Source organism: Gouania willdenowi, chromosome 1 (genome assembly GCF_900634775.1).
Source record: "Gouania willdenowi chromosome 1, fGouWil2.1, whole genome shotgun sequence".
In the NCBI taxonomy this organism is placed as follows: Eukaryota; Metazoa; Chordata; class Actinopteri; order Blenniiformes; family Gobiesocidae; genus Gouania; species Gouania willdenowi.
In genome coordinates this window covers 24167405-24182530 of record NC_041044.1, presented here as the reverse complement: position 1 = coordinate 24182530, position 15126 = coordinate 24167405, and the positions used below count along the sequence as shown (strand labels likewise).

The window sequence follows — 15126 nt, the reverse complement described above, 5'->3', positions numbered from 1 at the left end:
ACAACAGGAACAATGACTCAGACGAGAACACGGTAATGAAAAGATTAAATTATGGTATGAAGAAGATAAGAATGTTTGACCAGGGAAGAAACGAGGTTTGATGTAAAATTATCTGTGTTCAAATCAGGGGACGGATCTAGATAAACAAAATGCTTTTTTCCATCGCCCTTTCCGGCATGCAAAAAAGACAAAAAGAAAAAGAAAAAAAAAAACGATGATGTGATTTTGCTCTGAATGCCAAAGTGAATTTCTGTGATTGCAACCATGTCGGAAATGAACTGAATAAAAAAAAAAAAAAAAAAAATTATGTTTGATTTGTAATTGTTACACTAGAACTCTGTAGAGCATGTGTTGTTTGTGTGTGCGCGCAGCAGCCTCCGTTTGGCTGCTGTAAGTGACACTGTGTTTTTGCTGCTGTTAATGAGGTGTGTGCACATAGAGAGAGAAGCGCAGCAGTATAATGCTTTTAACAGAGCATGTTATTTTACTGCAATGTTGCTGTCTGGCCAGCGCTAGCTTGTTAGCTCCTCTGAGGGTGGGACTTTGGAAAGTTTGGTGGGAGGGGGAGAGAGGGATCTGAGAGTCACGGACTGCATCTTTAATATATGAGATCCCTAAATAATTATGGTGCTCCACAGTAATGTACAGAGGTGAAAAAAAAAAACTACAGGGCTCATGGGAATACAGTCTATCAAACTTCTCTGAGAATGTATCATCTAAATTATAAGGAGATCACAGACATTCAGGATTGTTAGTCTCATTTTCTTAATCACAACGAGCTAAAGGAAAGCATTTGTCTTGCCAATGCCGACCCTATCAGCCAGTTGTGTCTGCTTAAGTGTTTTTGTGTTATATGGAGTGTATGGAATCCTCAGAGAGCCCATTATCCAAACCTATAGTGACTGCACTTGATGAGGTTAATGTTTGTTGATTCTGAGAGCTAATGGAGCTTTGTGTTCAGGCTTTCGCTTGTCTTATTAAGACTTCGATTCTGTTACTTTTTGATTTAGTGTAGTTGACAATGTGCACCTGAGACCCTACACATAAATGGATGCACCTGCTGATGTTATCGTCATGAAACATCAATAAAAACTATAGAAAATATTTATTCTTTAGGGTGTATTTGACATCTCAAATATCTACTGTGCACTCAGCTAAAGTCTGTCCCTTGACCAGTTACCTGTTTGTGGCTTTCAGTGTTTGTAGGATGCTCATGAATCCACCAGGGGGAACTTAAGGCCTTACTTTCATAGGTGAGGTTCAAAGGGGCCCAAAATGCTAGTTTGGCTAATGAATAATTTAGCATCACTGTATCAGACATTTATTATTTGCTTTTAGAGGTGCAAACTCTGTAAAATTCTGTCTGGTGACACTGCATTAAATTATACAATTTAAAGTGGGTAGTAATTGTGGGTCAGATAGGTTTGCTGCCCCTATCAATGTTTGAAAATTAGGATTTCTTATTGAGCTCATTGGTTTTCTCTAATGTTTAAATGGATTATTCAATAATCCTTACATAAATCAATTTTAGAAAACTTTAACACAAGTTGAGCAAAATGAAGTTGGCTACTATTCCTAAAAGCCAAATAAAATAATAATTATTATAATAATATATTATTGATCCAAGCTGTGTGTGAAGAGGAAAAAGCGATTAAAAAATCTTATTCTTATCAATTATAAATTTGTATTTGTAAAGAAATATCTGGATTTTTTTTGCATAGTAACTTTTGCTGACATGTGAGTGGTGCTATATTTACCTTCAGCTAGCAGCCAAAGACAGCAGATATCAGAGTTGTAAATCAGCGTCACTAAACCTCATTACAGAACTTTTACTCAGGTACCAAACTGATGTCTGCCTAAGCTCATGTCAAACATAATATAGCATCTTATTCAGTTTTTCAAAAGCTGATCAGCAAAGGCATTGGCAATGACCTCATTTTAAAAATGACCTGCTCCACGTGACTTCAGTTAGTGAAAGAAGGCTATGGTCGATTTAATACAGAGTGTTTGCATCAAATTGATTTGAAGCTTGTTCAGAGGCCACCAAAATTAAAATGTATGTGCATGTTTAAACTAGAGCGATATGTAAATACCCGCTGTCTGAAGACTCTGCACGTGGCCTCATGACCCACATTGACACAGCACTATTTCACAACATGCTTGCATGCAAACAAACCTGACTTTTGCAATGCCTCTTAAAACATTGGTTTAACCTGATTTTGTCTCCCAGATTTTAAAGCAGGACTAAAGACTCCATTTGTAGAACTGATAGTACATTTCTTCTGTGAATCTTTGATCGTTATTGATATTCTTTAGTTGCTTCTTGTGTGTTGTCTCTTTCTTTGAGGGCTCCAAAATCTTCCACAATCACCCGTCTGTCTACAGCCCCAGCAAAACTGTGGATTTCTGCCCAGTCTGAGTTTCTGTTCTCCACCTCTCTAAAGCCACACTCCTGCCAACTCCACTGACAATAACTACACACACACCTTCTGCTCAATTCTCACTATCCCAAGTTTTCTACCAACCTCCAACACCCCCACCATTTCTACCGACCACCCTACCAACTGTCAAATGCACAATCTGTTATCTGACAACTCTGTATGTTAATCTCTATGTAAAGTCACGGTGAGTCACCCACAAGGTCGTCGTTCACCTCCACATGGTGGTGAAATAAAGATTTCAATCAACATTTAAACTGAAGTAACATCCTCATCATTATGCATGGTTTGTTCAAGTTCAGCCCAAACATTTAATTTATGTGATTGCAAAATGACACCGAGCGGTAGAGGTCTGAGCCTACGACACTACCTGTTTAGAAGGGTCATGGGATGCCATCTCTTCAGATGGAGGGATGGCTATCATAAGGCTGGGGGGCTTCTTGCTCTTCAGACGACTGTCTCTTTGCCTTTCAATCGGAGGAGGTTCCTCTCCATCCTGTGATGACATCCTGTGTGAGTGCTGGATATGAGAATGAAAAACACAATTAATTAATAATACACACCTAATTCATTACACAACTTATAACAAATGATAACCATCCTAAATATTACCAAATTTACAGTGAGTCTACGTGAAGCGGAAATGTTCATTGGCCAAAAGGACAGGAAAAAAACATATCAATTTTTTTTTGTTAAACCTTGGATTATCAGTTTGTTAAAATCACTTTTGCAATCTTGTGTTCACAAGATTACAATTTCATTTAGCCCACACTTTTATCCAAAGCGGCGTACGACACGAGTTAAGGGACCTGCTCAACATCCCACAGTGATGACCAAGGTTGGATTCGAACCAGTGACCCTTCAATTACAAGCCCACTTACTTAACCGTTACGCCCCAGAAAAGTGTGCTCAATTGAGAGGAAAAAAACAATTATATTAAAACAGAAGTGTACATGTTGACGTGATAAATAAGAAAACATGCATTTCTGCAAAGGTCTTGTAGTAGACGAGGAGGTGCTAGGTTTGTTTGACCTTAAAGACATAAAATGAAGGTAAAGATGATAGATGCATTTCTCTAGTCTCGCCAATAACAATTGTCAATGAAAAACAAAACGTCTTAGAAAATATCTTGAAATTACAAAAATTAACCAGATAAACAGGAGAACAGGTGGCAAGAAATAAAACAGCAAGTTAACATTGGATGATTGTTTGTGGGTTACCCATAAAAGGAAGGGAAGAGAATGCAGAGGAAGGATGAGCCAAGAATGAAGAGGTGAAAACTGAGAATGGAAAATGTAGCAAGAGATTAGGATGATGTTGCATTAGATGTTGGAAAGTAGTAACGGTGTTAGCAAATGGCTGGGATAGTGCATCAAAGGTGGTAAGTAAAACTGGCAGGGAGGTGAAGAGGAAGAAGGGTAAAAAGAAGACTTATTTAAGAATTAGGAAGTACAGGAAATCATTTCGAAACCAAAGTCTTTAAAGATCTATATGAGCCAGAGAGAAATACAAAGTAGTCAATAATATTACAAGCTGGAGGCATGGCAAAAATGGAAAAGGTTAAAGAAAACATTTGTTGAGCTGTATGAGACTACAGACAGCAGGGAATAGAAAAGGATGTAAAGAGGTTGGCTGATAAAGAGAGATAGAGGTGGAAAGGAATCGCGCCAGGTCAGCCGTGATAGAGCATAAAAATGGAAAAGCACTAGTAACTTAGAAAGAAGTGCTGAGAACACAGAAAAAGTACTTGAAGCTTTGAGCTCATGAATGAGAAAAATCAAACACAAAATTACAGTAAAGAAAAGGCTGTGAATGATACGGTGGGCTCAGATAACACGAATGGAGACGTCTGAGGGAGGGCGGTGAAAACTTTCTGACCAGATTACTTGATTCAATCAGAGTGTTATTTAGAGGGTGTCAAATATATTGTTAATCTGCAGTACCTAAATATATTATATCGATCAAAGCCAGTAAAATCTTAAGAGGAATTTAACTTGTCCCCACATGTGAAATTAAAGGGTTGGGAATCTTTAGGCTCCTCACGATTCAATTACAATTACAGGGACTGTGATTTGATTATAAATCGATACATCAAGATGCACTTTTTCCAGAGGATTTCTTTGATTCTCACCTTGACTACTGATGAATTGCTATCTTTAAAAACATAGAAATTGTGGTCAATGTCCACTTTTATTGTGAGTGGGGTAGATTGCTGGTCAGGTGGAGGTTGAAGTAGCACCAGTCTTCCTTTTCCCGGACCTTAAAAGGATCCTCCAATGTTTTTACAAATGTGGCCTAAAACCTTCTTCATGCCGACTACGAAGCAGCAGAGTTGGAACTGTCGCCCTCTGCAATTACAGATTTTTTCGGGTCACAGATTTTGTTTATCAAATTTTGGTGAACAAAAGACGTTTACATCTACTTTTTTAACTTTTACTAAATTTTAGAGCAACCCAAAACAGCACAAGTTGTCATTTTGACTGAAAAAGCTGCTAAATGATCCTGAATGCTTCACTCCTATAAAACTCAATGGTCTGAAAGGGGCGATTCACGTCATCAGTGACATAATTTCAACATGGCGGCGCACAGGCTCTCAAACGGTAAAGTAGTCCCATTTTAAAAAGTAAATAGATCTTCTAATAAGGAAATTTCAAAGATTTTAGGCCACATTTGTAAAAAACAGTGGAGGATCCCTTTAAGAAGGAAGACATGGGGGCGCTGTGGAGCCACGGACCAAGATGGCAGCCTAGTGTGAGTGCTCCCTGCAACTCTGCTAAAAGTTTACAAAGTCCTAGTTATTAACGCTTCTAACTAGTTCTACAAGATGTCTAAACAAACAACGCTTAAAGACTGTGAGAGCAGCTCCAGATCTCGTGGTTCTCAGAGACCCAAAACTACAACTATGACTACTGCGGCAGCCGATGATGCTAACGATGAGAGCAGCTCACGGATCGACTTAGCTACGGTGCTAAGTGAGCTGCAGTCACTCCGTACGACTATCACCGCGATCAACACCAAGATAAGTACTCTTGATGGTTTTGGGACAAAACTTGACAATGTGGAGAGACGCATAACTGAGATGAATGGCTCGGTCGACGCCGTGCAAAAAAGTTTTATGGATCTTCAACAAGATATTACCGCTAACGCTAGGCGGCTAACGGAAGCCGAAGGCCGCATAGGGGTCACTGAAGATGGCCTGGAGAGTGTGAAAACGGAGCAGTCTGCCGCCGCTAAACGCATCGCTTATTTGGAGTCTAAAACGGAGGACCTAGAAAATCGTGCTCGGAGAAAGAACTTAAGACTGGTAGGGCTCCCCGAAAACGCTGAAAAAAACCAGCCCATGACTGATTACATCCAACACATGCTGCCGATCTGGTTGGGGCTTGACGCCGGCAGGTCGTTCACATTGGAAAGAGCACACCGCACCCTGGCAAGACCAAGACCGGACCAGAACAGAGCTGTAATCATTCGTTTCCTACGATTTCAAGACCGTGAGTTTGTCTTCAACTCATCCAAACAACGCTCGCTCACTCATGATGGTCACAGGATCTTCTTTGCTCAAGATTTATCAGCGGAAACCATGAAGGCGCGGAGCCCATTCAACGCAGTACGGAAAAAGTTCATCGAAGCTGGATCTTTTCGGGGATTCACCCTACGCCCTTGCAGGATGAGAGCTCTACACAATGGGAAAATAATTCTTTTCTCCACACCAGAAGAAGCTGAGGACTTCTTCATAAACTCTTAAACCTTTAAATGGCCAGGAGTGCAGGTAATCACAGCAGGACTGATATGGACAATAACACAGGTGCACTAGCTTGATATAGACTTTCTTATGATACATTTATATACCTTTGCACTTTATAATTTATTTTGATTATATGCAGAGATGCTACTACCATATTTGGTGGACACCTTATTTTATGAACCTGGTGTGGACCTGTATACTTGTTCTATTTGTTACTGAAGCTGTTAAATCAAGAAGCGTTAATATTATTATGCTTTATATCTATTAGTCTAGGACTTTAAGTGTTTGAAGTCTCAGTTTGGGATGCGGAGTTGGGGATGCGGGGCACTTGGGCTGTCTGAGAGATGTGCCTACAGTAAAACCACTCCTCATTAGTGTGGATTGGTATTTGCCCTTATACCGTTTTGTTTAAATAAGGGAAGGGGGGCGGGTTTTTTCAATGGTTAAGTGTTTTTATGTCTGGTTCAGTTCTTATCATTTTAACTTGTTTTACTCGTTTATTTTTTGTCACACTCAACATGGTCATCGATCTCAAAATGATATACATAAAGCAACATGGAAGGTTCAAAACTGTCTGATTTAAGATTTACAAGCTGGAATGTCAGGGGACTTAATAAGTTAACTAAATTGAAGCAGGTAATGAATAGACTTAAAAACCTGCACTCCAAAATAATTTTCCTTCAGGAAATTCATCTTATGGCCAATGAAGTTAAAAAAGTACAGCGTAGGTGGCCTGGTCAAGTCATACACGCTACATATAACAATTACGCTCGGGGGGTATTAATTCTCATCCACAAAACAATTCCTTTCCAACTTACTAATACTATTAGGGACCCCCAAGGAAGGTTTGTAATCGCCCAGGGTAGGATCCTGTCCCTCGCACTGAATTTGATCAGCATATATGGTCCTAATGAGGACAATTCAAAATTTTTTGAAGATTTCTTTCTGACCCTGTCCTCATTGAATGGCCTAAATGTTATCGGTGGGGATTTCAACTGCACTTTAAACCCGCTGGTAGACCGCTCTACAAAATCTGACCCCCATAAAAAACAATCCAGAAAAATTATTTTACAATATATCACAGATTTAAATTTAGCAGAAATCTGGAGAAAACTTAACCCAGATAAATTAGAATATTCATGCTACTCAGGGATACATAAATCCAGATCTCGCATTGATTATTTTTTAGTGTCACAAGAACTGGTATCTAAAATTCAGAATTGTTGGTATGACTGTATAGTCATCAGTGATCATTCCCCCATTTCCATGTCTGTACATATGGAGAAGCTTCAGCAGTCTCCCCCTTATTGGCGTATGCAAGTGAGATGGCTCCAAAACCTGGAATTTGTTAAGTATGTAGAAGAAAAGATTGATATTTACTTTCAGATTAATACTAACCAAACTAACGCATGCATTAGATGGGAAGCCTTCAAGGCATATATTAGAGGGGAGATTATTAGTTTCACAAGCACTCAAAACAAGAAACGAAAAGCAGAAATTAATAAATTAGAGAATCAAATAAAATATTTGGAAATAGATATAAATAACAAAGATGACCCTGAAAAACAAAAACGGTTACTAACCTTAAGAACGGAATACAATAAATTAACATCTGATAAAGCAGCAAAAAGTTTACTGTGGTTGAACCAGGCCTTTTACGATCAGGGAGAAAAGGCTGGCAAATTGTTAGCTTGGAGAATAAAAAAAATAAAATCTGAAAGGGCAATTAATGGCATAACTACGCAACCAGGAGAGATGCTGAACGATCCTCAAGATATTAATAATGCATTTAAGGAATTTTATCAATCATTGTACAGGTCGGAATGCTTCCCTACTCCCGCTTATAGAGATACCTTTCTTAATCATCTTCGGTTCAATACAGTCACAGAGGAGGTTAAAGAGGACCTGGATAAAGACATAACAACGGAAGAGCTACTGCAGGCCATTAAAAGTATCAACTCAGGTAAAGCTCCGGGGCCTGATGGCCTGCCAGTAGAGTTTTACAAAACCTTCCAAAAGCAGTTACTGATCCCACTTTTGAGTATGTTTAATGAGTCATTTAACAGTGGCACATTACCACCAACCTTAAGACTTGCTACAATAATCCTTATTTTAAAACCCGGGAAAATACCAACTAATTGCTCTTCATACAGGCCTATTAGCCTCCTGGGAGTTGACACAAAAATACTGTGTAAAGTTCTTGCTAAAAGGCTAGACCCACACATCCCTTCTTTGGTACATAGCGATCAGAACGGGTTTGTACAGAGTCGTCATGGCTTTCATAACATCAGAAGGGTCCTCAACATAATTAATTCCCAAAATAATACCAGGGATACAGCGTTGTTATCTCTAGATGCTAGACAAGCGTTTGATAGAATCGAGTGGCCTTATTTGTTCAATTTGTTACCAAGATATGGACTTGGGGGAAAATTTCTGAAATGGATAGAATTACTGTATACCAACCCTACAGCACGTGTAATGACAAATAATAATTTATCAAGCCCGATAGTGTTGGAGAGGTCAACCCGTCAGGGCTGCCCCCTTTCCCCATTATTGTTCATTTTGGCCATTGAGCCTCTAGCCATGTCCATTAGAGCTGAGACCAATTTGTCAGGTATAACTATTGGAGACCATGAACATAAGATATCATTATATGCAGATGACGTAATCCTTTTTTTGTCAAACCTATCTAACAGTGTCCAGACACTATTACATCTAATTAATAAATTTGGTCAGTTTTCTGGATACTGTATTAATAATGCAAAATCTTCTATACTCTTTTTGAACAAAGACGAAAGAATGAATCCAGTTATAAGTACACCCTTTTCTAGTGCGACTGAGGGCTTTACCTATCTTGGAATTAGGATTACTCCCCAAATTAACACAATTGTTGAAGCAAATTATGACCCGTTGATGAGAGAGGTACGAGAATCGCTTGAAAAATGGACAACAATGCCAATATCAATGATTGGCCGGATCAACTTAATTAAAATGACTATCTTGCCAAAATTTTTATACCTGTTTCAATCGCTCCCCCTACTACTGCCAAAATCTTTTTTTAAAGAAATTAATCGTGTATTTTGTAGATTCATCTGGAACAACAGAAAATCTAGACTCAGACTTAGCTTATTGTATATGCCATATGATAGGGGCGGTTTACAAATGCCCAGTTTAAAGTGGTATTACTGGGCCGCTCAGCTACGCAGTACTATGTTTTATTTTGTTAAACAATCCCCTCCAGCATGGGTTTATATTGAACAGGCATCAATATCTAAGCTGCCATTAAACCTATATCTATATTCAGCAGATTTTAAAATCTTAAAAAAAACAACAACAAATCCTTTCCTTAAAAACTCTATTGATATATGGTTTAAAGCCCATAGACATATTGGTGATACACCCCCCATCTCTCAATTTTCACCCATTTGGGGTAATGCGCGGTTTACTCCTGGCAGGGCAGATGGTGGCTTTCAGATTTGGGCCGACAGGGGGGTGCAAAAAATTGGAGACTTGTATGTTCAGGGCACTTTACTAACATTTATTGAACTTTGTTTTAAACACTCACTGCCCAAAAAACACCTCTTTAAATACTTACAATTGAAGCACTTCATCTCGTCAAAGCACCACCAGGCTATATGCGAGCCACCGCTGTCCCACCTCGAGGATATTGTGTTAAAACACATGCATGGGAAACGGCAAATATCTATAATATATGCAGCACTTGTCTCATACGACAAGGAGTCTAGTCATGATAAAAGGAGGGCATGGAGCCTAGATATTAAGGAAGATATTGAAGAAACTGAGTGGGCGACAGCTTGTCTAAAAGCTCAATCACAAACCATTAATACCCGAATGAAACTACTGCAACTCAAGTGGCTAATGAGGACATACATGACTCCTGAGAAACTTAGTAAATGGTCCCCTGGCATTCCAGATACATGTGTAAAATGTTTGACTGAGAAAGGTACTTTAGTTCATTGTGTATGGGAATGTCCCAAGTTGGTAGCTTTTTGGAAAATGGTTGTCCACACTTTAAGTAAAATCACAGGTATTCAGGTACCCTGCTTAGCAAAACTTTGTATCTTAGGGATATATCCAAATAACTTTCCTTCTAACTCCAAGTGTAAAACTCTGATCAACTTTGGCCTCCTGCAGGCCAGGAGGATGGTGGCTCTGTCTTGGAGAGAGACTGAAGTATCTTCTGCACAATCCTGGATTAGAGAGATGGCAATGTGTGTTACATTAGAAAAGCTAACCTATGTAATTAGGGGCAAAGCACAAGAATTTGAAGAGGTGTGGACACCCTTAATGGACTTTCTAAGGCAACAATAGAATATATTTTGCTGCATGGTTATTGAGTGTGATGACTTATTATTATTATTATTATTATTTTTGTATTACTTATTTATTTTACTTATTTTTTTTTTCTGTTATTATTTACTTTTTTTGTATGTGTATACGCTGAAAGACCAGCTTGCACTTGATTGAACAATTAGTATGGTGCGTGTTGATGTGTTTTATATGCTGCTACTGAAAATCAATAAAAACATTGTTCAAAAAAAAAAAGAAGGAAGACGTGGATGCAGTGCAGGATCTGTCGCCCACCTTCCTTTTGGACCTCAGCGTAATGTATCTGGATACATATTATGTAGCAACATATACACTGATAAAATCCTGATGACCAATTTGTGCCAATGGCTACTCCAGCCAACACCAAATTCATTCATAAAAGCCAATTTCTTTGGGGGAAAACGCTGGGTACGCTTCAAACTTTAGCGAGGCCTAAAATGGCTTCTACAGACTGTGTGGGATGAAGTGCAAATTAAAACACACCCCATGGTTATTGGACAGCTCACTCTGTCTCATGACCTACTCTCACTCACTAAGAATTAAGCAACCTCTTACTAATGTTTTGCATACTTTAGTTCTGGAAAACCGTGAGAATACGTCTGCATTGCATAACAGTGAGATGTTACAAACAGACAAAATTGACAGTGTGTCCACAGGGTGTAGCCCAATTATTATTTTGATACACTCAATTTGGCATCTTCCTGTTCAGCTATTGCAACTCTGTAACTTTGCTCAAATGAGTGTGTCAAAATAATTGGCGTTCAGTGTGAAAGTCACTTGAACTTTACTGGTGTAAAAGAAACCTACAAGAATTACAATAGGGGATATTTGGCAATCTGAAGGCTTTCAATGGTGAATGAGATAGATACCATCCATAATTAAAACACAAAAACAAAGCAGTTAGGTAAAATGGTTAAAAAAAAACAATCAAAGTTGTTACTACAGATTAAAAGCCCCTAAGTAAAATAGGCTCTGAGCTAATTGTGTAGCTTTTTGTGTTCTTCGACTCTAATGAACAAGCACCTGATACACCAGCTGTTTCAAGTGACACCCAATGACCTCGGAGGACTAAGATCAATTTTGCTTTCTAACCAAGACATTCCCTCAAGGTGGGTGAAAATCTATATCATTTTACTTTGTTTAAACAGCCAACAGTATTGCATTATTTTTCATTGACTTCCATAATTGTCTTATTAAACAATACAACAGAAAAAGCAACTGAATTATACATATGCCTAAATACCACCTCTATATTGTTCAGAGAAGTCAGTATAATGATTCATTTCTGTCTGAGCAAGGACAAAGCAACAGCGTCCAACTCACTTATGTCTGTCTTCTGGTTTTTCCACAATCACAGTCAGTCAACAGAGGAGCAGTCTATTCCCGGACCTCAGAGCGTGTCACAGCGTAACATCAACCAAGCAGTAACTCAGAAATCAAAGCTTCAACAAGCAGAGACCTTCTACGTTACAAGCCTTGGCCAAAACATCCATTACAGTCCTAAAAGCTTTGGATGTTGATCTAGAGATGTGGTTTATGAAATCAATGCACGGCCCTGGGTGTCCGCGACAGGAATGGCAGCAGCAAAGAAATCTGACACCAGCCCAGTCGATAGCCTGGGTTCCAGTGCAGAGCCATGGAAGGATTAGAAGAAAGAACTCACATAATTGTGTATGATACGTCCTTTGTCTTTAACAGTCTGTGTTGTACCCTGGGCAGCTACAATGTAAAAATGCTAAAATGTATTTGTATAACATATACTGAACAAAAATATAAACATAACACTTTTGTTTTTGCTCCCATTTTTCATGAGCTGAATGTTCACAAATCTGTCTAAATCTGTGTTAGTGGGCACTTCTCCATTGCAGAGAAAATCCATCCCACATCACAGGTGTGGCATATCAAGATGCTGATTGGACAGCATGATTATTGCACAGGTGTGCCTTAGGCTGGCCACAATAAATGGCCACTCTGAAAATCTTCAGTTTAATCACACAGCACAATGCTACAGATGTTGCAAGTTCTGAGGGAGCGTGCAACTCGCATGCTGACTGCAGGAATGGTGGTGGGGTCACCTCATGTTGCAGCATGATAATGCACGGCCCTATGTTGCAAGGATCTGTACACAATTACTGGAAGCAGAAAACATCCCACTTACGCATACTCAATGGACATGTCACCCATTGAGTATGTTTGGGATGCTCTGGATCGGCGTATACGACAGCGTGTTCCAGTTCTTGCCAATATCCAGCAACATTCCACAGGCCACAATCAACAACCTGATGAACTCTATGTGAAGAAGTTGCATTGCACTGCATGAGGCAAATGGTGGTCACACCAGATCCTGCCCCCTCCCGAGTAGGAGTGTGACGATATCCCGATACGGTGATATATTGCGATATTTTTCCGCACGATCAATTATCAGTGTGCTCCCGCTAAGTATCGATTTTTTTTTTTTTTCAAAACCTTTTTTGCTTTTTCACTAAAATGTGCTGGTACGTCTTCACAGAAATTTTGTCACTGTTTGTTGAAGGAACCAATATATTGTTTACTGAAATATTGCACTATAATGGTGTCACTGGTAAAAAAAGATCCTATTTTTTGTTTACAGAAAGCACTACTGAAGATACTTATTCATTTACATTGGTATGTTGACACTTATTTGTTTACATTGGTATGTTGACACTTATTTACAGAAATGTTGCACTAAAATAGTGTCACTGTTCATAGGACACTTTTTCAATCTATTGTCTTTCAGAGATATAAAATAAAAATTTTATTTTTTCACTTAAACTTTTTTCTTGTTATGTCATAGATTATTGTAGATTGATTTCTGACCAATATATCGATAATCAGTATCGCCATATCGTGATATAATCGTTACTGTGAGTTTTGTATCACGTATCGTATTGTGAGGTACCCAGAGGTTTCCACCCCTATTCCTGAGGAGCCTGTGCATTAATCAAGCAGTCCAATCAGCATCTTGATATGCCACACCTGTGAGGATGAATGGATTATCTTGCAGAGAAGTGCTCACTAACACAGATTTAGACAGATTTGTGAACAATATTTGAGAGAAATAGGTCTTTTGTGTAAATAGAAAATGTTTTAGATCTTTGAGTTCAGCTCATGAAAAATGGGAGCAAAAACAAAAGTGTTGCGTTTATATTTTTGGTCAGTATATTTTATACACATGGAAACATAATGTGATTTACATGATAAAACAGAATGCTTGCCACTCACAATCAAGACTGTGTTGTTGTTGAGCAGTGGGTGAGGGCTGGATCCCACCCTCTTGGATAATGAAATAGCAAGGAATCTAGCTAATGCATAGAGCGCTCAAGTGGCAGACTGTTGCTGACCGCAGTCTATCAATGAATGGAAACGGAGAGGAAATCATACAAGCAGGCACAATAACGACATGGCATAAAAAGATAGACCGGTAATAAATAAACCAGTGATTTTCTTAAACTGTGTAGCTTTTCTTAAAGTAAAAAGGTTAGCAACAATCCTCCAGTCTCCTACAATCCAAGATGTTGGATCAGTTTCCACTTTGCTTGTGTGTACCTTTGCTCTAACTTGGAAGAAGATCACTAGTTTGATATTGCTCAATCCTCCTCCAACTGTGGAACATGTGTGAAACTTCTGCCAATCCCTAATGATACCACCCCAAACAACATACTGGAGTGACTGAGGTTTAAGAATAATGCTGTTACCTGGCTCATCTACCTGCCAAACTGTGATGATTGAATGGGGTACAGGTGTGGAAAAAGAAATAATTATATTTTTAGACAGCTAGAGTGCTATGATTCATTGTTTGAGGTGCCAATAAGATAAATATGATTGAAATTACTCATTTCTACTTTACTCATAACTGTCTTTTTCTTTTTGGACATGTGAAGAAATAGAAATATGTCGGCAATAGACAGAACTATTTGAAAAACATTACTGTGTCGATAACCAAAAAGGAACTGAAAAGTCTGAGTGAAATTATACAATCTGCAAACTGTCTCGGGAACAAGCCAAGATGTTCCGATACAAATTACAATAAAGTGGTATTGTGCTCAATCGACTTCATGTTCTTGGTACCACTGTCACACCCAGGCTAAGGAAAACATTATTTATATTATATTGAAAGGAAGCTAAAGTGTGTTTCTTAAAATCCAAAGAAAATAAGTTTCCTCATCAATGCCACATTGAATTAGAATATTACCTCAATGGAAACATCAGAGTAGAGCTTCTTTATAAACCCTGTCTAGGTGGTACCACTTGAAATACAATAGGGAACAGAAACAAATCGCTGACAGTAAAATCTTTCACTGTGTGTATTTCTGGCATTCTTGGCAACTCTGAGCCCGAAGAACCACTGAAAGTCAGGACTCACGCCTCCACAGTAGTAAGAAGCATCTTCCTGTGCTTTCTACTAATGTGTTGAGGAGAAGCATTTGGTGCTGCCAACTTGAAGTGCTACGAGTGCTTTTTCATACTCTTCATCTTAAGGTAAATGGGTCACCAGGAAAACAGTAGGTTCTGTAATCTTTACGTACCTAATGAGTACATTAAAGCTGCTAGAGAAGATCATTTAAAAAAAAT

At 38.7% G+C, this 15126-nt stretch overlaps 1 protein-coding gene across 1 annotated transcript in view; it reads right to left on the bottom strand.

The window, feature by feature from the left end:
- LOC114453981 (inactive rhomboid protein 2-like) overlaps window positions 1-15126 on the bottom strand; it is a 42406-nt gene that overhangs the window by 21655 nt on the left and 5625 nt on the right. Inside the window, exon 2 of the mRNA XM_028434077.1 lies at window positions 2809-2958. Within this exon, the coding sequence (XP_028289878.1) occupies window positions 2809-2946 (138 nt within the window). The 5' untranslated portion in view covers window positions 2947-2958. The remainder of the gene's footprint in view (window positions 1-2808; window positions 2959-15126) is intronic.